The sequence below is a fragment of the Symphodus melops genome (genome assembly GCF_947650265.1).
Source record: "Symphodus melops genome assembly, chromosome: 5".
Taxonomy (NCBI): Eukaryota; Metazoa; Chordata; class Actinopteri; order Labriformes; family Labridae; genus Symphodus; species Symphodus melops.
The window spans coordinates 15310734-15334869 of record NC_136695.1 but is presented as its reverse complement, the minus strand read 5'-3'; the positions used below and the strand labels follow the sequence as shown (position 1 = coordinate 15334869).

The 24136-nt window shown below is 37.5% G+C and overlaps 1 protein-coding gene across 1 annotated transcript; it reads right to left on the bottom strand.

Moving 5' to 3' along the window:
• Window positions 1–924: 924 nt before the first annotated feature.
• Window positions 925–24136, bottom strand: LOC306824144 (neuronal migration protein doublecortin-like). The gene is made up of 10 exons (XM_079344156.1): window positions 23788–24136; window positions 22454–22508; window positions 18754–18830; window positions 18382–18516; window positions 18016–18165; window positions 15975–16029; window positions 15457–15640; window positions 3794–3864; window positions 2218–2430; window positions 925–2133 (listed from the first exon to the last, which is right to left on the bottom strand). Exons 1-10 carry the CDS (start codon window positions 24072–24074, stop codon window positions 1648–1650), a joined length of 1713 nt encoding a protein of 570 aa, XP_079200282.1. The 5' UTR covers window positions 24075–24136; the 3' UTR covers window positions 925–1647.

The window sequence follows — 24136 nt, the reverse complement described above, 5'->3', positions numbered from 1 at the left end:
GTCATCTGTTTAGTAACAGACTCTGTCCTTGAGCTTTAAATATCAGATTGTATGTAAACAGTGATATTATCACAATGCTGACAAATGTATGTTACTGGAACACAATCTCCTATTGGACTTTGACTGCAAGATGTGAATGATGCCTCACTGGTTTATTTACTGTTAAGCAAACTCCTTACACGACCTAATGTTATGCAGTAAATTACCTAGTAGACCTATAGGACAAATATCTCAGTAAAGCAAATGAATTAAAATAACTAACACAACATAGTGTAACTCATTTTAGCAAGGCATGGCATGGCACAGCATGGCATAGCAAGTTATAAATGACCAGAGTAGAATAGATAAGCATTGCATTGCATAGGGTCTCATTATGTATACAGCATAGCAAAACATTCCAAAACAGAATATATATTGTATAGCATAGCATAACTTAGTGTATCTTAGCATAGCACAGGGTAGCATAGCATAAACTAAAATAACAAAATAAAATGGTAGCATAGCATTGCACAACCTTAGACATTGAAGCATAGCATAGCACTGCATAGCATAGCATTGCATGGCATAGACAAAACGAACTGTTGCGCACCATGTAAACACCATTTTTGCTTTGTATGTTTTTTAATGTAACCCCAAAGGAAGGCAATAGTGTAGTGTCACAACAATTATCATTGAATTATTCAGGATGTTGTGAAACTTTTTGTAATTCCAACATCTTTATCAAAAAACAGGCATTTAAACTGTCCTCATAGCGGTATAGGGATGAGAGTGTCCTAGATATCCCACTATTAGAAAACCTTGTTTAATTGAGGTAATATTTCCCATTTTACAGTAAGCCATTCTATAAAACACATACCACACTTTATTTTATTTTTTTAAATTCTGTTTTGAATAAGGTTCACATGAAGTGACAAGGACATGGAGTTAATGCAAAATCTGTTATATTCAAGCGTGTTTTAATAAGTGCCTGAATAAGTGTCAGAATGAAGACATATATTACACAGTTATGCTATGATGGCTTATAGAGGATTATAATCAGGTAAAGCTTGCAAAGGACACTTATAAACTACATTTATTATGAAACATTCAGACACTTAATATACACTAAAATGTTTCACATATCACATATATATCACATCTAATTACACTTTGGGACATAAACAAATATAGCATATATAGAAAAACACCTTTAACAGTCACAGCGAGCATCATCATACCTGTAAAATATAAATATTTAGTTTGTATCACTACATTTCACTCTAAAGCATCATTCAATACATTGCAGACAGACCATTTATTCTTTCAAAGTCAAAAGTATAACTTAATGAATATATTGCTACACCTTTTATTTCTTCTACCTGTTTTACACACAATAGTTGTATATAATGTTTAGATAAAATAATTAATGAATACATACCTGAAACCATGATAATATTTTTGTGCATCAATAAGCAGTCAGGTATGAAAAGCTTCTAACTTGCCCCATTTGGAGATTTCGTATTTATGATAGCAGTTTTCACAAGGCCATCGAGTGAATTATGTCTTCATCATTCATGCTCTGCTTTCTGGGAATTTACTCTGCCATCCTCATTCATTTTGACATGTATTGTAAAGGATTGCCTCACCTCAACTTAACCTTAAACTTATCTATTTTTTTCCTTCCTGATCCTTTCCTTTCCTACTTTTGCCCTCATTCTCTTCATCACTGTCCTCCTCTCTCCCTCCATTTGCAGAGACACCTTCACGTATAGCTGTATTTTCTTCCTCATCATCCTCACTGACCTTTCCATTCAACTTCCTCTCTTCATTGCCTGTGTCTTTGGTTTCCCCCCTTTTGGTTCTGCTTGTATTGTCTTTGTCCTGGCTACTACTGCTTCTGCTGCTATCGTTTTTGGTCTCCTTCTCTTCCTCCCCTGTGTCTACGTCATTAACTTGGTTCTTACTGCTTTTCTCCCCCTTTTCCCTGTCTTCATCTTGCTTCTCTTCATCTACATTTGTGTCTTGCACATCATTTTCACCTTCAGAAGACCTATGGTTTCTGTCCTCATTCTCTTCACTATCCTGAGTCTTATCACTGTTACTTCTGGACCTTTGCATCTCATCCGTCACCTCCTCCTTTTCCTCATCTGTAACCTCCTTTTTAATTTCTTCTAAAGTCTCTTCCTCATCTGTAACCTCCTTTTTAATTTCTTCTAAAGTCTTTTCCTCATCTGTAACCTCCTTTTTAATTTCTTCTTCTACCTGCTTCTGCTCCAATCCTACAGTTGCTTCTACCTCTTTTTCATCCCCCTTTTCGTCATTTATTTCCTGGTTTTCCTTATGTTCGTCTTTGCTTACTGAAGCTTCTTCTTCTGTTGTGTTCTTATCAGCAGCCTCCTTTGTTTCCTCTCCTGTCTCCTCTGTGGCTTTTGTATCATCATCTGCAGGTTTCTATAATGCAATCACACCACAGAAATAAATGTATAGACCTAAATATATTAACAGGCACACTGTGTAATGGAATTGTTTACAATTATTCTTTACGTGACCTACTTTCCTAAAAGAGAGACAGCTCTATTGAGTCAAGAGTACAAATGAATGGAGTGGAAGCATAACATGCATGTATTTTTGTGTCAGGAATCTGTTCATGGCATGCTTTTAAATATGCACACAAAATGAAGAAACAGCAGCTTCTTATTTAACATGGCTTCTATAGTTATCAATTAACACATAATGATGTATTTGCAAAAGAATGGTTCTCAAGTGTTAAGGAAACGTCTAATGACACATTAAAAGAATTAAGGAGACAACACACTTAACATTTTTAACACATAAAAATGTTGTTAAAAATAAATATACGATTGATTTAAGAGGAAATTTAAAAGAAGTGGCAGATTTAGCCAATCAGTTTCCAGCAGGTAACATCAGCTAGAGTTGTGCCGTTCGCAAACGAAGCAAATCTATTCAACGGTTCTATAACGTGAACGACGGAAGCCGAGTTGCAGTTGCTAGCCGTTTTTTTTTTTTTTTGGCTGTGTTTAGATGCGCACACAAGCTCCGATTGCTATACTCCAGTGACAGAGAGAGAGACTGCTGAGACAGAGAACAGGGGAGGACAAGGGGAGGAGCGCTGTAGAGTACGCATGCAACGCTGCTTGCTACATCATCGGAGTTATGCACACTGCCTTCACGTGAATGTATACAGCAGAGCGGTCTCTGAAGTGGGAAGAGGACACACAGTTGGAAACAACATGAGCCAAACAAAGCTCAGCAGCAATTATAATCTATATTTCTGAATAATTCGAACTCCGGCATCCCACCAATATAATACATATGGGTGGGATCTTTAGGTTTGAATAATTCTGAGCTAAATCTGACCCTGTCATTCCTCCCAGTAATAATTTGCAAGCTGAAATGGGTAACATCCTCGCTTGCATCTTAAAAATAGATAAATATAAAAATGAGCCAGTCTTTTGAACGACTCAATGAAAGGAACAGATCAACAAGATTCGGCTCCCTTCAAGGACCCATAAATTCCATCTCTAGCCTCAGCTCATCAGGGGTTAGTTGTCTGATGTAAGTATTGTTCAGGCCTGTTTAATCTCCTAAACTTGAGCAGACTGATACACGTTATTATGCAATACTCGTTAGGTGTACTTAAAGAAAGAATGTGTAAAAAACAAAACAAAAACGAACCTACATCATGATATGAGGAAATGTGTCTGCATGCTTTGATTCCAATCAACAGGTCTCCTTACAATGATGCAATTGTCTGTACCTTTAAAAGTCCATCATGTACATAAAGTATGTTTACCTTTTCCACTGACTGCTCTTGAGGCGTGTTGTCCTCCGTGTTTCCATCATAAGCTTTTGATTCCAGCTGATCTGTGAAAAGAGTAAAAGAAAACAAAAAATAACGCACTGTTTCTTTAAGACTAAACAAACTGCTTCACAGAATGGTTCAGTGTGACTTCATGACATACTGATCGACATTTCATTCAAATGTATGATATTGTATTATATGTGGACTTATGAGGGTTTATATAACATGCAAGTGAACAAACAGTGTCATCCTATTAACATTCAACGCCACATTTGTTGGAAAAAAAACACAGAAAACTATATTCCAGATATTAAAAAAAAATAGAGATCTGTGTCAGATAAATGATTTTTTTTTTCAATTTAATATGAAACAACTCAAAATAGGCATTTAAGGCATGATTTTCATTTAAGACCAAATACCATCAACTTCTGTCCCCTGTTGCGCTTGTATTTTAGTATTCCTTTATGTGCTGACTCTTTTGAAAGACTCTCATCCTTGAATTAATCAGTCAAAGCAAATTACATCGTTCTTAGAAATCATAAAACCACTCAAAATAATAAGAGGAGCTTTAATTTTCCCCAAGTAAGTGACTTGTTGAAATGATGTGCCACATCTCTTAAAAAAACACAGCACAAGAGTGACACCTGGTGGTGGAGTGGTAAAAAAACCCCAACTGAAGACGACTTCAGGCAAGTAAACAACCTCCCCCAGACAATGGAGGAGTGCCAGGGAGAGCAAGAAAACGTTTAATAAGCTCAAGAGGAGAAGGCAGGAGGGGACAGCTGGCAAGTCCAAGGCAGTAAAAAGCTTCAGAATACCAGTTTGATACCAATACAGTATTACTAGCCAAATCATGATCACTACATCTATATTAAGGTAGATGTGTTGCCTTCATTATTGATTTTAAAGAATAGTGTAACAATAACACACATAGACGTAATACATTATATAGAATTTGTCCAAGATGTTTCTTTTTTTCCTGATTATGGAGAAATTACTGGTTCATCCATGAAATATGATTTGAATTTCCAAATTTGTACCATTTTGTTGCGAGCTCCAGTCAGTATTATTCCAGCCACATAATGTTTTAGGATCTCGGACTAGCAGATTAGTTGCGACAACAAAACATACATCTAATGAACCATACTCAGTCTGCAAGATTACACAAAACACATATTTCACAATTCCCCAGAGGAAACACTTGATTGTCATCATTTCCCATCTGATCTGCAGCACAATGATTCTTTGGTTCTTGTTGATTTTATATTTATACTAAAAATCAAAACCCCATTTATTTCTACTGAAGCAATCAGCACTACAAGTTATGTTTGCCGGACTGCAAAATGAACACACTTTTTATTTATTTAAAGTTTTCACGTGTCCATCAAAAGCCTCTGAGTAATTAACCCAAAACATCATAAGAGGAATACAACTCCACGCTCCGATAAACAACATAATTACACACTTGTTTTTGAAGCATCGGATGAGACAGAAATTTCCAATCAGAACTAAGCGGCACAGGAGTGCAGGAAAAAAAGAAAAGGAACATAACAGAGTAATTAAAGACTTTAATATTAGTTTCCATTTCCATACACACAGTTAAAGGAGAAAAATGACTCCAGTACAGATTAGAGGAGTTTATGGAGACATTTAATGCATTTCAAATGCAAAACTGATTGAAGTTTAGCTATGGTGGGAGATGAAACGTTATGGTAATAATAACGGACCTCTTTAAGAATATTTTATGGAAATTGCTGCTTTCATTAAGAGCAGTGAGGGCTGAGCGATGAAGTGTAAGCAGTAAGCAGTGGATGAGCCTCTGCTACTCTCAACATCCTCACGTGATTTGTAAAGGACACATTGGCTCATGATGCTTGCTTATGCCTCATCAAATTAAACAATATTGAGAATCATTCCTTCTTTGCTCTTCATTAAATCCTATAGTTTTGGGTTCTGGGAGGGCAAGTTTTCGTTTATATGTGTGCAAGTGTGTCTAAAGTCATGTATGGGTCTTCTTTATCATTGGACGAATCACACTCACATTTCAGTGGTATTACAACATCTTATCTCAGTATGAGCTAAAACAAATATGCATGTGTAAGTATGTGTACACATGCATATTATATGAATGGCTTTTGCTTCCGTCCTTGTGAAAGTTAAAGTTATAAATGTTGTTTCATGAAACTGTAATAAAACTCACAGATGAAGTGATAGCAGAAAGTGAACTTAAATAACCTCGCACTCCTCAACAAACAAACTCCATCTCTCCCATTAGAGGTAAACAAACACATATATTCTGCTTTACCGCTGCAGGAATTTAGTTTTAGGGTCCTGCTTGGTAAAACAAAAAAAGCAGGCTGTTTATGATCTCTCGATACATAGAGTTGCACAATACTGTGCAGCATTGCTTTGATCTGTGTTTCCATTTGATGTGCTCATCCAATTCCAGTATCCTGAACGCGCCAGGGGAATGCAGGGTGCAGTTTAAACCAGGTAACATGATGTAAATACTATTCAATGGAATATTTATGGAGTACATTCATCAACTTGATTAATAAAACAAAGATCTGTATCACAGGAGAGACAACTGCTCTCAGATGAACCCTAAATCTGAACTGTACTGTACTACACAGTACAATATCAGGGCAAGCTACCAGACAAATCTTTATATTTATGTATCTATATTTATACAATGGCACTGTTTTAAAAAGATACACTGCTGACTGTCATAGTGATATTTTAACTGTGTTTTCTTTGCAGAGCTTGCAATCATTCCTTGCAGGATTTAATATAATGTTTTCAAGTTATTCCACTCCTCCAGGGCGCATTTCTGAGTAAAACCCATCCAGTGTAATAATGTTCTTGACTCCAGAGGAACCTGTTTCAAAATAGAGCATGAATGTTTTTTTGTCTTCATATAAATGGAAGCACAGACAGTGTAAATGAGGATGTATGTTTCTTTTAACAGCCTTGAAGTCAGTGTGCTGGAGAATTTGCTTTTAAATGCTGTGCAAGCCATTCAATTATTGATTCTCTGGAAGCTTTTCATAATTTTTTCCAGCGTAAGAAGATAGGCGTTATCACTATAACATGTCTGGGAAAAGAGGCCAGAATAAATCTAAAAAATGTTGAATCCTAGTCTGGTGGTGTTTTTTAGAACAAGAAAAATATTTAATTTATGACATTTAAAATCTCAAAAAAATCTTAAAAATGAAAATATTCTCTTTTGCAATGTACTTTTTGTCCTTCTAATGAGCATAACACTAAAAGAGCAAATGTGTATCAACATTTCATTTAATATTAGTAGTAATAATCAATATTAAGTTAACTAGAGTAGGCTTTAAAGCCAACGCATTGCTTGAAAGAAAAGACAGCAGAACAAAATCATGCCTCATCTCACCACTGCTTAGTGCAATACACTTTTTTATTGCATCATTTCTTTCTGCTGCTGTGCACCATAAGACAATCTGGCATTAATGACTCTGACAGGTTAACACCTGCTTCACAAGCATTCTTGGTAGATGTGTACTTGGAAATGCTTTGGATGCCATCGTCAATACGATTGCAGCACTTTGTGTTACCGGTGGTAAAAAAACAATCCCTCAATGGTAGCAGTTGTAGCTCTAAATAAATACAAATCACAGTTTTGGAACATATTGTATTTATGCAACGAAACCACCAGCCAATTTCACTTTAAGTGGATTAGCAGCGGAGAATAACATACACACTCATGTCTTACCTAATGTACCCAAATCAGGCCTCATATATCACCATATACAGTACAGTATACAGTTTATCTACACCCAACTGATTTAACCCACTCTGCTGATTTACACTCAGGCAGAGTTATTGCAGGGTGTAAAACAACATGGGTAGTAACTCTTAATTGCAATTATGAAATGTTGCCACTCAGCATATGTGCTCCAGTCACTGAGCGAGGTTTTTTCGAAAGCATTTAAAGACTGTATGTCATGTCCCTATAGAAAAGTGCCAGCTGTTTTCATGGGAATGTGAGGATCACAAAAAAAACAATCTACTGTAGTGAGAAATCTGATAACTGAAGATTGCGTTTGTTCATGTGGCACTCTCTACAGTATACATAATATTTATGAGATGTATATGGCTCAAAAAGCCACACACTATAAAAGTAGCACCAATATGGTTGTACTTTAGGAGATTACAGCTCCTACAGTACATTGTGTTTAGGAAGGCTAAATGCAGCAGGAATGTCCCTTGTGATGTTTTTTTCTAATTAGTAGTTTATTTTTTATTGATGTTTCTCTCCAGCACACATCACACTAAATGGACCTTGTACTGTACATCTTAGTGGCAGACTTTTCCTGTATATAAAATCCCTCTTATCTACAATATGTGCAGCTCTGTGCTTAGATAGCTTTCACATCAAATCAGAGGAAAGCTCTGCTTAACAATGTAGGTCTCAGGCAGCCAGAGTAATATTTATAAAGGTCATGGCTTCAGTGAAATCATTTAATCATTGTTCTTATGACATAAAAGTTGTATTTCAGTCTAACTAGAGCAATGTAAGTAAGTGTCAATAAAAACTTATTACTTACCAGTAATAGCCAATTTTTTGTTGTTGGATATTTTCTTATTCTAAAATGCAACTTTTGGCACAGTTATATTGATCACTTTGACCCTGAGCAGTATAATTTAGAATGAAACAGATTGTACAGCATTTACTGCAAGTAAACCGACAGCGATCAACACAAAGTACTTTTTATATCAACACAGCACCTTTAGATGCCCTCTGAAGCCAAGGTCCAACACATGGAGCACACTTCTGATCTGCACAAATGTCAGATATTTACTTTTGCCTCCCTGTTCGAATGCCAGAGCTGTTTTAGTGTCAAGGCTGATTTAAACCCTGCAGATGCCGATACTCTATCACGACTCCTCCACACCAGCTCAACCAGCTATAAAAAAAAACGACCCCCCCCAACTCCCCCCCCCCAGGCTAGATTAGATGTGACTGAAATGAAGACATTTTGTGTCACCTAAGTTGTCACATGTTAACCTAACCCTATACTTTACATGTCATAGCCAGCATTGCTGTATGTCACAGCTGAAACACTTCTTAGCAGATTAACGTAACAGATTAGTACAGCAACACAACTTTTTAATCCAGTAATCCTGCATCAAAGGGTCATGAAGAACCTTTTCTGCCAAAGTGGAAAGGGAGAGATTAAAGGAGGTGAAGAATGAATGAAGGAATGATTGTGAAAGATGGCCATGTTTTTTGAAATGTGACACTAAAAAAAAAAAATTCATAAAAGGCTGCACATAACCCACATGTGAACATCTTTAGCACTTTCTGAGAACTTGGCAAGGAGAGAAAAAAACTTGCTTGAAATGTTGCGATTTCTCATCCGTTATTGCTGAGCAGCTTTTTTCCTCTCTCACACAAGCACAAGATTTAAGACACAGCCTCTTTGTGCACATGTCTCATGCCTCCTGATGCTGTTTTGAACCCTGTTCCATTCTGACAGGAATTAGAGATACATATGCTAACAAGGCTAATTCCCCAAGGCGGCATCACATTTTATGACACCAGAGGCAGAAGGTTGATCTGGATGGCTTGTGCATGTGCAAAGGCATGCAGATACACATGAACATGCTTACCGTACATAGGCAGCAGTCTACATGCCTTCATGTTTAATTTGCAAAGTATAACAAGATATTTTGGCATTTTGACCTTTTCGAATGATTTTATTTTTTACCTAACAATACTTATAACTTCCTTGACCTCAAACTTTCAACATTATAATTAGCAGAAAGTGACAAAATGTGGATCCATCATGTAGAAAAAATGAAAATGGCTTTTATATCGAGCTTGGTACAGGAAAAGGAAGAAGCAGTTAAATATCCTTATACTGTATTTTAAGTGCAAGTTCTGACAGTTTAAAATATACCGTCAACAGACTTAGGGATGTGAACTAAATGGAAGATGAACCTGACTGAAATATTGAAAAATGTATAATCTTAGGTGATGCTTAGCTACAAGCATAAACTGCAGGAGACATGTGAAATGGTGATAAGATTCAACTACTCCCAGTGCTATTCCTTGGTGGTTGGGTTTACAGAGCATTTGTACCATTGGGAATCCTTCAGAAATCTCAGCTGGTATCTCAGGGTCAAAAGAGTTCTACCCCTTTATGCCTGGTATAAAGGGCAGCAGTAGGGCAGCAAAGACTAGCCAAGTCTTCACTGTGACAGGGTTCTTACTACACGCTCTTGTCAGCAACAACCACCTTGACCTGGTCTCAGCTGTGGCTTTCTTCATTCAGAAAGTTGGGTTTGGAACACATCCTGATCCTACTGAAGAAAACCCAAAGTGGATCTGTTTTCATCTGGACATGCTCGAAGATTTTTTCAGCAACTTTTACTGTGTTGCTTTCTTTTAGTTTCTTATTTTAAAAATCTTTCAGAGAATAAATGTGATTTGATATCATGTACAAATGTCGGACCTTGTCAGCAGTAACTAATTAATTGCAATGAATTAACATCTGAAATGTATGCGTTGATTTATTTTAAATACGGTTAATCACATTATTTTATCTCTTTAAGTACACTGTATTTTTCATCAATTGTATAAACTCTACTTCTTATTAACCACACCTCTGATTGCTGTTTTTGACTGGACTGAAGAACATCAATGGTTTCGGGTTACTTGAATAGTTGCACAAGTCTATCACCATAGTCATAGCCTCTTCCTTTAGAACACAGCCATTATTCCACTCTGCAGTCACTTAATGGGCTTAGTCTACAAGAACAACAAAAATAAACATGAAGATAACTACATTGTGTTATACGTGAAGTGCTTCCGACTATCGGTGTTAAAATGTAAACACTGCTACAATAATTTTACTTTTATTTATAAGGAGGGCAACTTCCAGTTTTGTCCGGTTTTCATTATGTACAGAGACCTCTTTTTCAAACTAACACTCAATAGTAAGTTACCTTCCTTCATAGAGGTATATATATTATGTCGGCGTCTGCAAATAATCAATCAGAAAACCAGCAGACGCCTCATTACGTCCCTTCTCGTGTGCCCCCCCCTCCCCCCCGATCATCCCCTTTTCTCTGCCCTCCTTGAAGTAGAAGGTTCTTTTGTTGATTTTTTAGAGTCGCAATTTGGACCCAGCAAGGGGCAAAGGCAAGTAGAATTCTGCTCTGATGATTTTAAATGGGGAGATTATCTAAATGAAAGGCAATTATCCAAACCCCACCCTCCCCCTCTAACCTTCCACATCTCAAGGCCTTTTTTTTTCACGTCATGCTGCACCATCTCAGGTTAGTCATCATGTTCACTCTATGATTCCACATGTATTCTTTTATTCATCTTTTCTCCTTTCTATACTGTTATTTCCTTCACTGTCTCAACGATTTTTTCCTTTTTCTCTAACTGGCTCTTGTGTTTTTCCCTCTCCTTTTATCCTATGTCCCCTGATCTGTCAAAACAAATGCTTTCCTCTTTTTTCATCTCTCTTTTTCTTCCCCCTTTAAAAGTCTTATTTTTTCCCCCTCATTCTCAAGGGAGTTATTAACAGAACTGGTCACAAAAAGGACCTCTCAGAGAGAGAACACAGATAAACATCCTATTTCTATTCTGGGGTTGGCAACAGTTGCTAATTAATTACCCACAGTCTAAGCATGATTGTGTTTCAGAAAGTTAAAGGTAACACTGGCTAAATGGGAACAGCAATTCTCCTATAAGTGAACTTCCAAAAAGTATGTTGGTTAAGATAAAACAGGCAATGTGTCTTATTGGTTAAGTCTTTGAAGCCAAATGTCTTTGTTATAGCGAGTTCAAATTCATTCCATGACCTTTACTGCATGACTTGTCGCGCTGCCTCCCCCTTGTCTCCGCTGTCACTCACTGCTGTGTTCACTCTAATGAAGCAGAAAAGTCAGAAGCTTTACAATAAACCAGACAGAAACTGCTGGAGTTATCCCCAGTCTGCTTCCCAGCAGCTGATAGACAGTGAATAATGGGGCTGGCACGCACGCACACACACACACATACACATACACATACACACACACACACGCACACGCACACGCACACAGACACACACAGATAAACAAACACTAAAACCGACCATCCTGTCACAACAGAGTCCACACAGAGCAGAGAGGGAGAATCTCGTGTTACAGGGTCACTCTGTCTTATTTGTCTTCTCTATTCTCTCACACTCTCCATCAATTCCTTGTTTGTCTCAATGCCTGTCTTGGTGTATTTGTATTAAGATGACACCTTTATAATAATCCTTTGTTTTCACTCCAATGTTCCAGCACACCAGATATCAACAGTGTGGGTTTCATGCTGTGCTCTTTCCACAGCAGCTGCCAGTCTGACAACTTTTTTTTTTTGGATGTGTTCCCTTTGGCACCAGAATGGAATGTGTTTACCTCAATAACCAGTCAGGGCAGGATTTCCCAAGAGAGACAATTACACACGCAAAAAAAGAAAAACTCCACGCTGTCAACACATCACTATATAAAAGTGATAAAAAGAAAACTGTGTTCGCAGTGGGAAGCTAAACTACACAACAGGATGGCAAGGCTAAATTATCAACTATCAAGTATGAACCCAATTTAACTAAATCAAACCTGCATCCTCCCTGATGACCAGCAGGAAGTGACCACAGTGGTTGCAAAAAAGTTAAAGTATAAAACCTGATTGCAAAATGGATCTATTTTCTCAGTAAATATTTCTCATGAGTATCTTGTGTTGCACAGATAGAATCTTAATCTTCCACTGCTACTTTACTTGTGTCATCTCCACCTGGCATGGTGTGAGTGAGCCACAAGCTTGATTTGATTGAATTTGGCGTTTTTGAAAAAGGAAAGCTTCCCATTTTTTTTTAATCAGGCTTCTTCAGTGCCCTATTTGTTCTTTTTTGTCCTTCCTTTTGGACTTTCTTTTGGTGGAGGGATCAACCAATGTCAAAAAACAAAGGAATTAAGGAACCTCTGCTTTCATATGTGAAGCTAATGTTGAAGTGAGAGAAGAGAAAAGGTCTAAACCAGTTGAGAAAATGACCTTACTCTCACTTAACTAATTACCCCAGTAAACATGTTCATATGACTCTTCTACAACACAGCATGATGGGCATTTTGTACCCTGCCTTATTGAATTAAATGGACAAAAAGGCAGGGTACTTTTGAGGGTGTGGCTACCTGAAATTGACATATCCCTACCACAGTGACTTGTTTACCAATATCCAACCGGATGTCTAGCTCCAAAAACAAATAGTTATGGGAAAAAAAGACAAACATGAGCATTGAAAGGAAGGTTCACATACACATAGGTGACATCACAGTGGATATGTCCAGTTGTAATTATTGATGATCTCAGCATTTTTTTTTATGGGAGAGACTTTAAAATAAATCATGAAGATATTTTTGGCAAACATCAACCTATTCTAGTTTCCAGAACATTTGTTCAGCACCATGGACAGAGGTCGACTCTCAATGCCATCCAATGAGAGCAGTCAGAAACAGCTAAATCCAGAATTTCAGCTGGACAAATAACAGAAATATTTCTATGTAAACATGACAGCACTCGAAAAAGACTGCGTAGGTCCAAGAGGGTATGGTGCACAATATTTGATATGCTCTCTAAGCCATTCAAACCATGATGCCTGATCTTGTTTTCTGAGCTGTATGTCTGTTAATTCAATCTTTGGTCAATGTCACCCAAGGGGACCAATAATGCAACATGTTTTTTTCTCTGCCGGTAATGCGACATGCTCTACGATCTGATGTTCAGAGCAGGATTCTGAGGGTGAAATTACAGGTTTCAAAAGCATACATGTTCACACAGACAAAGAACTCATGCACACACATCCCCCATCCCTCTCTTTTTGATGCAAAATGCCAGCTCCCCTGAACCAAAGACACAATTCTCCACGCTCCTCTGGGCTTCTGCTGTCAACTCTGCTGCCAGACTAGGAAACAGGCAACATCTATCATGAGCCACAGGATGACGTAACTAAGTACTGCAGAAGTCCTTACATAAAGGTCAGAAGCAATCTGAGGGAAAATCAACATACCTTTTACTGGAAAACTATAAAATGGGATGGGAGAACGATGCTCACATTTTTCTATAATATTGTTATATGCCATTCTGTGCTTTAATGAAAACCATGAATGTTATACAAAATCTGTTTGTGTTCAGCTTTTAAACCTTTTAATGTTCAAAGGTCCACCAGCTGACAATGTGCACAAAAGTAGCTGAAATTCAGAGTTTCTTCAAGACATTACATTGTACTGATTGTGAACCCAGTGGATGATGTAATGTGTTTCTTGTTATAGAAGTAAATGTCATCATTCTAGACCTACTTTCAACACTTCTTGCTACATGTTATAGTAGAGCAACAGTGCCACTATGTGGACATTTAATAAAGCAGCAGGTTACATAAGATTTTATAGGCCATGCATTACATCATATATCTTTGTTTTATAATCCTGACTGTGTCAAAGCCCTGTTTGTGTCTCATGTTTAAAATACTATTTATGTCAGAAGACAATTCAGACACTCAGACATGTAAAGGGCCATGTAACACTTCAAGTAAGATTATGTGACATGAGGATGAGAAGAAGAATCTTTGTAGCCAGAGCCTTTTTCTCTTAAATGCACCCTTACCCTACAACAAGTGCACATTTTTGATTATTATTTCACTCTGTAAATCTTGTAGCTCTAACCTACAACATTAATAATCATATCCTAAAATTAGGGTATGAACAAGGAGCTTATGGACCTAAATAGAACTGCTTTTGTTGGTTTAAAATACATTCGAAACTAGTATTTAGAAAGTCTCTAAATCACTTAAGTCAAATGCAAAATAAGCAAGAATGTAAATGGCCTTGGCTTGAGCTTGTATAGCACTTTTCTAGTCTTCTGACTTCTCAAGACACTTTTACACCACAGGTCACACCTACCCATTCACACTGATTCACACACAGTGGTTGCTATGTAAAGCGACCATCCGAAGTAACTAATGCCATTCATATATCTTCATATGCCGCTGGCAAAACAGCAGTAGCAGTCATGTGGCAGCAGGAACTCGGGATCGAACCCTAAACCTTGGAGTTGACAGACGACCAACTACACAAACTGAGCACAAACTTTTTTACCTACACCCCATAATTCAACAAATATCTTTAATATATGAATAATACAAACAAAAACAAGTTGCTTTGGGACCTGTTTGGATTGAAATCAAGTTTACACATGGTGCATATAAAAAGGAATCTGCCAAACTTCAATCTCTTTAATACAAAACATACTTTTACCATTATTTCTAACATCGTAGCTTTAAATCTATCTTATTAGTTGTGGTTGTAAGGTCTGTTTGTCCCTATCTATCTTTCTGTATCTCCATCTCTCCTTTTTATTAAGCCTAGCACAATTCTGCAAATGGCTGTTTATCATGAAAGTTTTTTTCCTGCCACTGTGCTCATGATGGATTAATGGGTGGTCTTAAGCTAATATAACAATGAGTTAGGTCTTATCTTTTTTTAAAGTGTCTTGAAACAAAATTTTGTATGAATTGACGCTGTACAACTAACGATTAGTTGGTTGATTGATTGATCTTATCCAGACTGTTGTGTGTGTGCTTCTGCATTACCATTATCAGCGAGGCTGAGGGTCATGCTCTGTCCACTCTTTTTCTTCCTCAGGGAGAAGAGTCTGGCCTGAGAGATCTCTCTGACAATGGAGGACAGATGCTCCTTGTTGTTGCTAGTGTTGGCAGGGGGAGAGGCCTTGGAGTCTCTATCTCCACTATCGCTGCACCTGACTGTAGACTTAACCTGGAGAAGACAAAGGTTTAGTTCAGTCGATGAGAGAGTAACAGACCTTGAGTAAAGTAACATAAATATATAAATATGAAGCTAAGACATAAAAGGCACAAAACATTCTGTCTCTGTGTTTTGCATTTTGAACTGAATGTCAAAATAACTGCTACTCTACATATTTTTTCTGTCTACCTATCATTTAACTTAAAGCTACTTCATGATTGAGTAAATGAAATCAATTCTCTATTTTCTGTTTTATCCATAATACTGCAAATTAATCATTTGTTGAATGTCTTCTTTCAGTTTTAACATATAAGAACATACTGTATGCACACATCCATAATCTTACATTTCCATTTTGCTTGGAGAATCTGTAAATGGGTGGTAGAGAGTAAGCTTTCATTCTGTAAACAGAACATACAATAACAACTTTACTTCAGTGAACACAGTACAAAAGAGTTTGCTTTACACAAGTGATTAATGAGCACACCTGCAATTTGTTAAATAAAGTAACAAATACAGTTAAATAAAGCAAAACAGAAACAATGACTTTGATGACAGTTGACATGAATTAATCAGTCTGTAATCCATTGAATACCTAATACAGTATAAAAATATGCCTATTTAAGTGTTTCTTTAAGATTTTCAAAGCTGGAAAACCACAAAGCTTTTTTGTGTGTTCAAGTCGAAGACTAGACAAACGTGTGTCAGTAGTGTACATGAAACACTAAAGGAAGAATGCTAAAACATGCAGCACATTTTTCATGTATATAATAGACGATGGAGCTAAGGGATAGGAGATTTGTTAGGACAATTTTGCCCTGGAGTAGTATAATTACTTTCCTCACTGGAACACACCAACCCAAACAGAGAGGTTTCCGAAGACAAGGCCTGGTAGCCAAAGTATTTTATTTTAAAGTTTACACAACTCTACAAGAATAACAACATAATATACCTCTGAATGTGCAAGACTCCTGAACAGTGTCTCACTCTCATAAAAAGACTTGTTTTTTTATTTTGGGGATTTAATACATACTGTTGTTGAATTTGTTCTATTTGGGCATTTGACAGCAGTAAAAAAAAACACTAGCACTAAATGTCATTGTTTTAGCCTGAAATATATTTTCTTCCGGTTATTATTTTTGTACAGGTGCCATGATTTTTTTGTACATTAAAACGGTTCCAGGTCAAATTTGGGAAATACACAGCAAAAAAAAAAAAAGTGAGTCTGTGTTATTTTAAGGCATATTTTGGCAGTTTTTTTTTCTTAGAACTAGAAATGCAGACCTTAATGTTTTAGCTTAGATTTTAGTTTTGCAGTTTGGTGGTTTTTGGGAATCTTGAAAGTGTGCAAGTGTAAATGACATGTCTGTGTGTATTTTATAGGACATTAGTGGAAGAGTTTAAGGGGGACCATGACACTGTCACCACATATGCCGACCAAATGTGCCCGCAGGTTCCTGTTGAAACAGGATAATTGGTCTTTGATGAGGAAGAATCTCAAAACAGTGACAGAGTAAACATGCACAGGGGTGGTGCAAAAAAGACACAGGGGTCATCTTGAGGTCAAGGGAATAATCATATCATGTATATAAGGAATGGGACACTGTCGGGTAATCTGAACCTGCAAGCACGAACACCTGCACTCTGCTGCTCTACCAAAATAATCTAAAAATAAAAATATTGGAATCCAATAATTACAAGTTCATTAGTTGAGATTAAAACAGAAATCATAAGAGCATAGGGCCTGAGCATACCATTGTCGTGACTGAGCTTGCAGCAGCGCAACTTACTGTGCAAGAGGCCATTTGACTGATCTTCCAACATGAGAAAGCAGATGAAATAGCGATTAGTGTAAAATATTGATTTGGAGGAGAAGGGGTCTGAGCAGGAAGACAACAGTGAAAAAAAACTCTGATTACAGCCCTGGTGTCAGATATTTAAATAATAATTTATGTCTTGTGTGCCAAGTGTTGAATTAATAGTTAGTAAATATAGATGGTAGGTCTGAGGATTATTGTCAAGGATATAGCTGAGGTTGTAATGGTTTAGCATGCTTATAATATTAACCCCTGTAGTTCCAGTATGTTCTTTACATTTTAAGCTTTCAGTAAAATATATCTAAATCTTTATTGCCGTCATATAAAATAGGGTATTTTTATTTTTTATTATTGGCTTGTGATACATTTAAGGAGAAAAACAAATAAATATTGATCTACAAGAAATATCCAGTTGGCACACTAAACCCAAAAATGGGCTTGTAAATGATGTGTTTCTGAATACATTCGAAGGGTATTTTTAAAGATAAAAGTGATTTTAAGTCATTTAAAAAAAAAAGTTAAAAATAAATAAAAAATACATAATTGAGTCCAGTCTACTGCAGTGCTTACCCATTGATCCTCCTCGTCCCTCTGGGTTTAGTGAAAAGTAGATCACTGTATGGCAGTTTCTTAAACCTCTCTCTCCCCACTGCCACATAGAGCTGCCCACTCTCCAGATGATTCCCATCAGTCACCTGGTGGCCTTCAAAGGTGTACAGACTAGAAAACAGAACAAATGCAAATGTATGGAGAAAGGTGCTGGAAAATCCTATCAGAATACTCGCTATACTGGAGGAACATGTGGTAGGAGTTTGACTCTTCTGTCATCTTTTGCTTTTCTGTTTTTTAAGGAATTGCAATAGAAAGCGAATCATAATGTAGGGAAAAATATGAGCTATCCATATGTGCAGTGAAAGCACATTTTTAAAGTTTTACCTACGAACTCCGCCCAGGACTCTTAAACCCATCTTCTCTGTGACCGTCTCAAGTATTTTGTCGAACTGGCTGAGCATCCTCTGGTGGATTAACAGTCTCATGGCAGGGTTCAAGATATCACCATTTGCTACTACACTGGGTACAGAAAATACACATGGTTAAAGCCAAACATTTTTGTCCAGTTTTTTTCTCTGACAAACAGCCGTTTAAAATGAAGTCTATGCTCTGATTTGCAGATCGATCCAAGACTGAGAGTTTCAATTCCTATTTTAAATAATACTCAATGATAATATCAATGATAATTGCCCACTTAATTTTTAAGTAAATCTGTACACTTTGCATGCAAAATCGAAAGTTTAAAAAGGCACTTACAATATTGTACATGGCTCTTTGAGGGGCTTCAGGAACCGAGCTGACACGATGATCCGATTTGGTGGAAGTGGTTTGGACTGAAAAAAAGAGAGAAAGAAGAAAAAGGGGGCATTTTTTAAACAAACGATACTTTTAAAATTGGGGAAATTAGTTTTCGGTTTTTAGCTATTTTGTTACCAGTTAGTTGAAATCTACATTTTCAGAAAACAGTTTTAGCCTTCACATTACTGTGATGTTTGCTGACTGTGGGGCTGAGTCTGTGTTATGTGGGGAGAGGGGAGGGCAGGGTTGTGAGACATCAAAGGCCTTTAGGCAAAGATTAACCCCTTTTATTCTCACGTCAAATAATAATGTCCCTCACCCTTGTGACAACCAAATAATAAGCTTCTGGTAATCCTTTGAGTTTGGGAGGTTGCATAGAGAGAGCACTGCAGGTTTTGTCCAATAGGACCTCCGAACCCACTATCAATTTCAGACTAACATTTGACTCCTTTGAGGGAGAGAAAGAGAGATACTAAGGAGGTATATTAGAAGATCTCTGGGGTTTTTGAGTGTGGCTTGGTAAGAGAGGTTTAAATGCTAGAAATAGGATTTGAAAATGTACTTCATAACACAAGGTTGAGAATGTGACCTCAGGTATTTAATAATCTAGCAGAGACACCCTGGCTGCAAAAAAAAAATACTACAAAAGGTTGAAGGGTAAAGCTAAAATAATAAAACAAAACAATGCGTACTATTAAAAATATGCAATTCATCATTACTAGCCAGGAGCCCAGTGTTATGGGGGGGGGGGGGGGTATAAATGGTATGCATAAATGGTATGCATTTTTATAAAGTTTAAAAGAAACACCATGATTAAACTAATTTAAGTGAACATTCAAAGCCTTCGCAATCTAAAGAATTGAACATTGACATTTATGCCTTCCTATTTCCCTCTTCTCGCCAACCTTGCATTTTAAACTGGGCATTTCCTCTTTTCCAGGCTGCATGTGTCTCCGGTGCGCTTCTCCCGAGTGCGCTCGTCTCTTCCCTCTACAGCCCCCTCCCCTGCTGCTGCGCTGTAGGGCGCTTGGATTGGGGGACATCACCACTGCTTGTACCCCCAACTTGAGTACCTGTTGCCATGGCATTTATGTCAGATCACACACAGCGCTGACCAGCTTCTGGTGCGCAACAATGGCACGAGTGGCACACACACTGAGCACCCGTGTCACAGAGGACTCGCACCTCCTGTGCAATGTATGACAATTCTTTCAAAAGAGAGGAGCTTTTTAATGTCGTGGTTTTAATATAAGCCACGTTTTCTTTTTGTTATATTCAGATTTATCTGCTATTACTTGAAAATACTGGACATTCATTTCCCACTAATGAATGTCCACTCTCTCCCACTAATGCCTATTTTGCGCTTGCAGTCATTCTGCTTTCCGTCCAAATTCAACGTGATATAAACTATTAGAACACGCAAAAGCCTGACTGAAATACTACCGCCTCTACAAGGTCTGCACCTGATGTCATTCACGCAAATATTCTCAGTAAATCACCCGCAAACCGCCCACAAACCAAACATGCAAACTTTTGCAGTGAACACGCAATTTAGTACTCTTTAATTGAGATCTTAGTAAATCAAGCCCCTTGATTCTTAACTCCTGTTCCTCAAGACCCTCCCCAAACCAAATTTCTCTTCTGTCTTCTCTCCTCTCAACAACAGATTTATCAGTGGAAACGCCTAACAGCAGAACGCCTAGATGTTTCCCCACCCTGAGTCTTCACCCCCTTGGTTGCTAAAAGCTCCTCAGGCGCACCTGTTGTGTGATTGTTCCCCCTGACCATGAAAGTTTAGCCTATTACAAATAAGCTACTTTGTACACAATACAGTGACCTGGTCTTGTAAGCGTACACTTGCTGAAAACAGCAGTGTTGCTTGAGAGGAACACTGAGCTTACAAGAAAAGATAGGGTCCGCAATAAAGATAAAGAAACAAAAGTATGTGACCTTATATAACAGGAAGCATGTCATGGTGAAAATAAGCCATGTTGAAAAATATACCAATGTAAACTCTCTTGATGTACCCATCAAATAATGCTCTAGAATCAATAAGCACATGAAATGACTTGCCCTCCATCTAGCCAGCAAACTGTTCTCATCATTAATCGTCACAATCAGACAGGTTAAGGGTATTGAGGGGGAAGCAGGGTCCTTGTGAAGTTAATTGGCTTTCATTATGCTCCTCACAAAATCACAGCACCAACAAAGTCCTTAAGGCTATTGCTCAGAAAAAAGTCTTCTTGCTATCCAGTGGGAAGACAAAATCAAGGCAGTAGAGCACTGTGATTCTGTTGGTATGATTAACATGCCCCAGAGAACAGAGGCAGGACCAACAAAGGCAAAATACTTACGTTTTAGCCAGGGATGAAAGTCATGGGCAAAGAAAGGTAAATGGGCTGTGTGCTGCCTTCACTGAAAACTTTTATGAAAAAATCTACATATCATTGTTTTTTTATTTTATTATAAAGACTTACAAGATTTGATATTTGGGGCTTGTTAAAGTATCTCTCATATCCCATAACCTGATTTTATTTTATAACATGTAAACAACTTATTTTGAAAGAGGACCTGCAGTTGGCTTCTAAAATACATGAGCCTGTGGTCTCCCTGACTTTAAGCTGTTCTTGTTTTGGCTGTTACTTCATAGCTGGTTATTAAAGATGCATTGAAAGGCTGGGATGATTATGATCCAAAAATCAATAATGCATGGCAATTGAGACGCCAACAAAGTGATTCTTCACAGAGAACAATGGAGAGCAATGCTCAACATTACACCTTTCTTAAATGATCTTTCTAAAACCTTCACACTGTGGGTTGGGGCAGGAATGCTGAGGTGATGTTTTCAAATCCATGTTGAATATAGTGGCATTTTAAATCGGATGAAGAAAGAATATTGCCCCTGAACCCATGCACTGAAAATATAGCAGGTGAGTGATGTTATAAATCACAATAACTTTGTTTTAAACAATGGAAAAAATAATAGAAATGTGCAATATTGAGGCACTGTATTCTATTCTGGCCCATAAAACCATAACAGAACATAAACATTGAAAATCCAGATGAACAAACAAACATGTTTGATGTGTTTGTGTTCTTTTAACTATTGCGATGTTGCTAAAAGTCAACAGAGAATATTTAAAACAGTAAGTAACGGGCGGCTCTTGTATCATTAAATGAGACCAAGTATATCATCCTGCAAATCTAAAACACCAGGAGGCAGAGAGGAACCTGAGAATCTTTTGGCAAGATAACATAAGTGTGTTGCTATACCCCAAAACTGTCTGGTTGATGGACAGGACCATGTTAATTATGTAAACAAGTTCCATCACTGCAGGTTGTATTAGTGTGCTGCCAAAGATTATAAGGACATTGGGTTCTTCGAGGCAGCTCTATTTCTCTCTCTCTGTTGACATCGCTTCTTTTTTATGTCTCTTCATAAATGTCAAAATTTTACACAGCTCCTTTAGTGATTCATGTTGGAATCGGGTCAAGCCTTTGAGAAAATACAGCTACAGCTGCACTGCTTTTTTTTACTGTCTGCAATAGGAATTTACACACCTTGACGGACTTCTCTAAACTACGATTTTCAATAGATCTAAAAAAACAAAAACTGAAACTCAGCCTCCTTTCCATTTTAACAGCACTTTCCACTTACCTGAATTGGAAGAGTCTGCATCATTCTCTTCTTCCTTGAGCCAATCTGTAGATAACTAGAATCAAACCATAACATGAAGTCAATAGGGCAATTTGTTTTATCATACTAAAATTGTATCTTATTTTATCAAGTACTTGTTATTAACTTGTTATTAACTATAATCATGGGTTGTCTTGCTACTAACTGTTCTGCCACAACTCATTCAAAATGCAAATATAGCCTTCGTCTTATTTAAGCACATACTAGTTAAAGTGGACTTAATGTGAAAAATCCACTTTTACAGGGTTTTCAACATATATGTGGGTAACCTGAGTGTTTATCATTTTCAAATTTTCCTCAATTTGTGACATCACAAACTGGATTGTGGTAGAAAAATACCCTCCCCCTCCCTGGTATCTCCACCCCCTGCCTATAGAGGGAAACTTTTCAGGTCTCCCACTGTTATTCTCACTACAGAGGAGTGATGTCTTCTGGGAAAACTCAAAGGGCGCTCTTATCATTTAAAGTGACACACACCAAAATGGAGCGTCTCTGTTGCTTCATTCATGTCATATGTTGACCAAAGCACAGCACAGATATTTCGTTTAGACCACAGGGGGCTGTTTGAAAAAAGTGGAGGGGTATATGTCATCTTGAAAACAGAATACCAGCTATGTTTTATACGTGATTGGTACAAACGTAACTCATAACATGTGGCTGGCGAGGAAATACTAGATTTTCAATACAAAAAGTTTGTTTAATCCCATCAGCTCTACTGCAGATCACACAATATAGGCTATTTCTCAGGCAAATGAACGATCTTTATGAAGAAGCATGTCAACTTAATCGCTGTAATACATTTTCACTGCTTCCAGCACGTTCAACTACTCCACCACTGCATTCTATGAATAACCAGTTGCACAAAGTTCATATAGACCATAAATTCACTTAATCTTAGCCCCCGGTAACGCATACTTCTGATTGCTTATCTCATCGGCATAATGCTGTGACTAAGCATGACTTGGCATGTTTACTTGAAATGTTTATTCTCAGAAAAAAGGACACAGTGAAACATGGAAAAGGTCTGATGCTCAAAGCTTAAACTTACGTGTACTTGAGTTATGACGTAGGCCTACATTGCACGTAAACATATTTAATTTTGCACAGTATGCAAAATGAGACTTTAATTCGTTGTTATGATCAGACAGTCCCAATTGAAAAGTATGCAGACTAAACCTGCAAGTACAGAGGTAGCTATCTGATATATTGTACCAGTATTACGCATTTGATTTTCTTTTTAAACAAATATTTAAAAAAATTTTTTTTTTAAATGACAAATGTTATCTTGTTCTTACTCCATCCTTTTGAATCTCTCCCTCCCAGCAGCCACGTATTGCTCCCCGGTCTGAAGGCTCTCAAGGCAGTCAACCTTGTGCCCTCCTCTCGGTGTATAGATGTTTCTCACCGCACCAAACGGGGCTTGTATCCCGCCAGTCACCTCTCTGAGTAAGGTCTCAAAGTTGGACACCCTCTTTTGGTTGATCACAATCCGTCGTGCCTCGTAGTAAGGATCCCCATTGCGGAACATGAAAATGTTCTTCACGATCGGCTGTGACAGAAAGTTTGGCTTCTCCGAGCTCATAATTTTGCATAAAAATCAAGTGGGCGTGCGACGGAGAAGATCTTTGTTATAACTATCTTTAA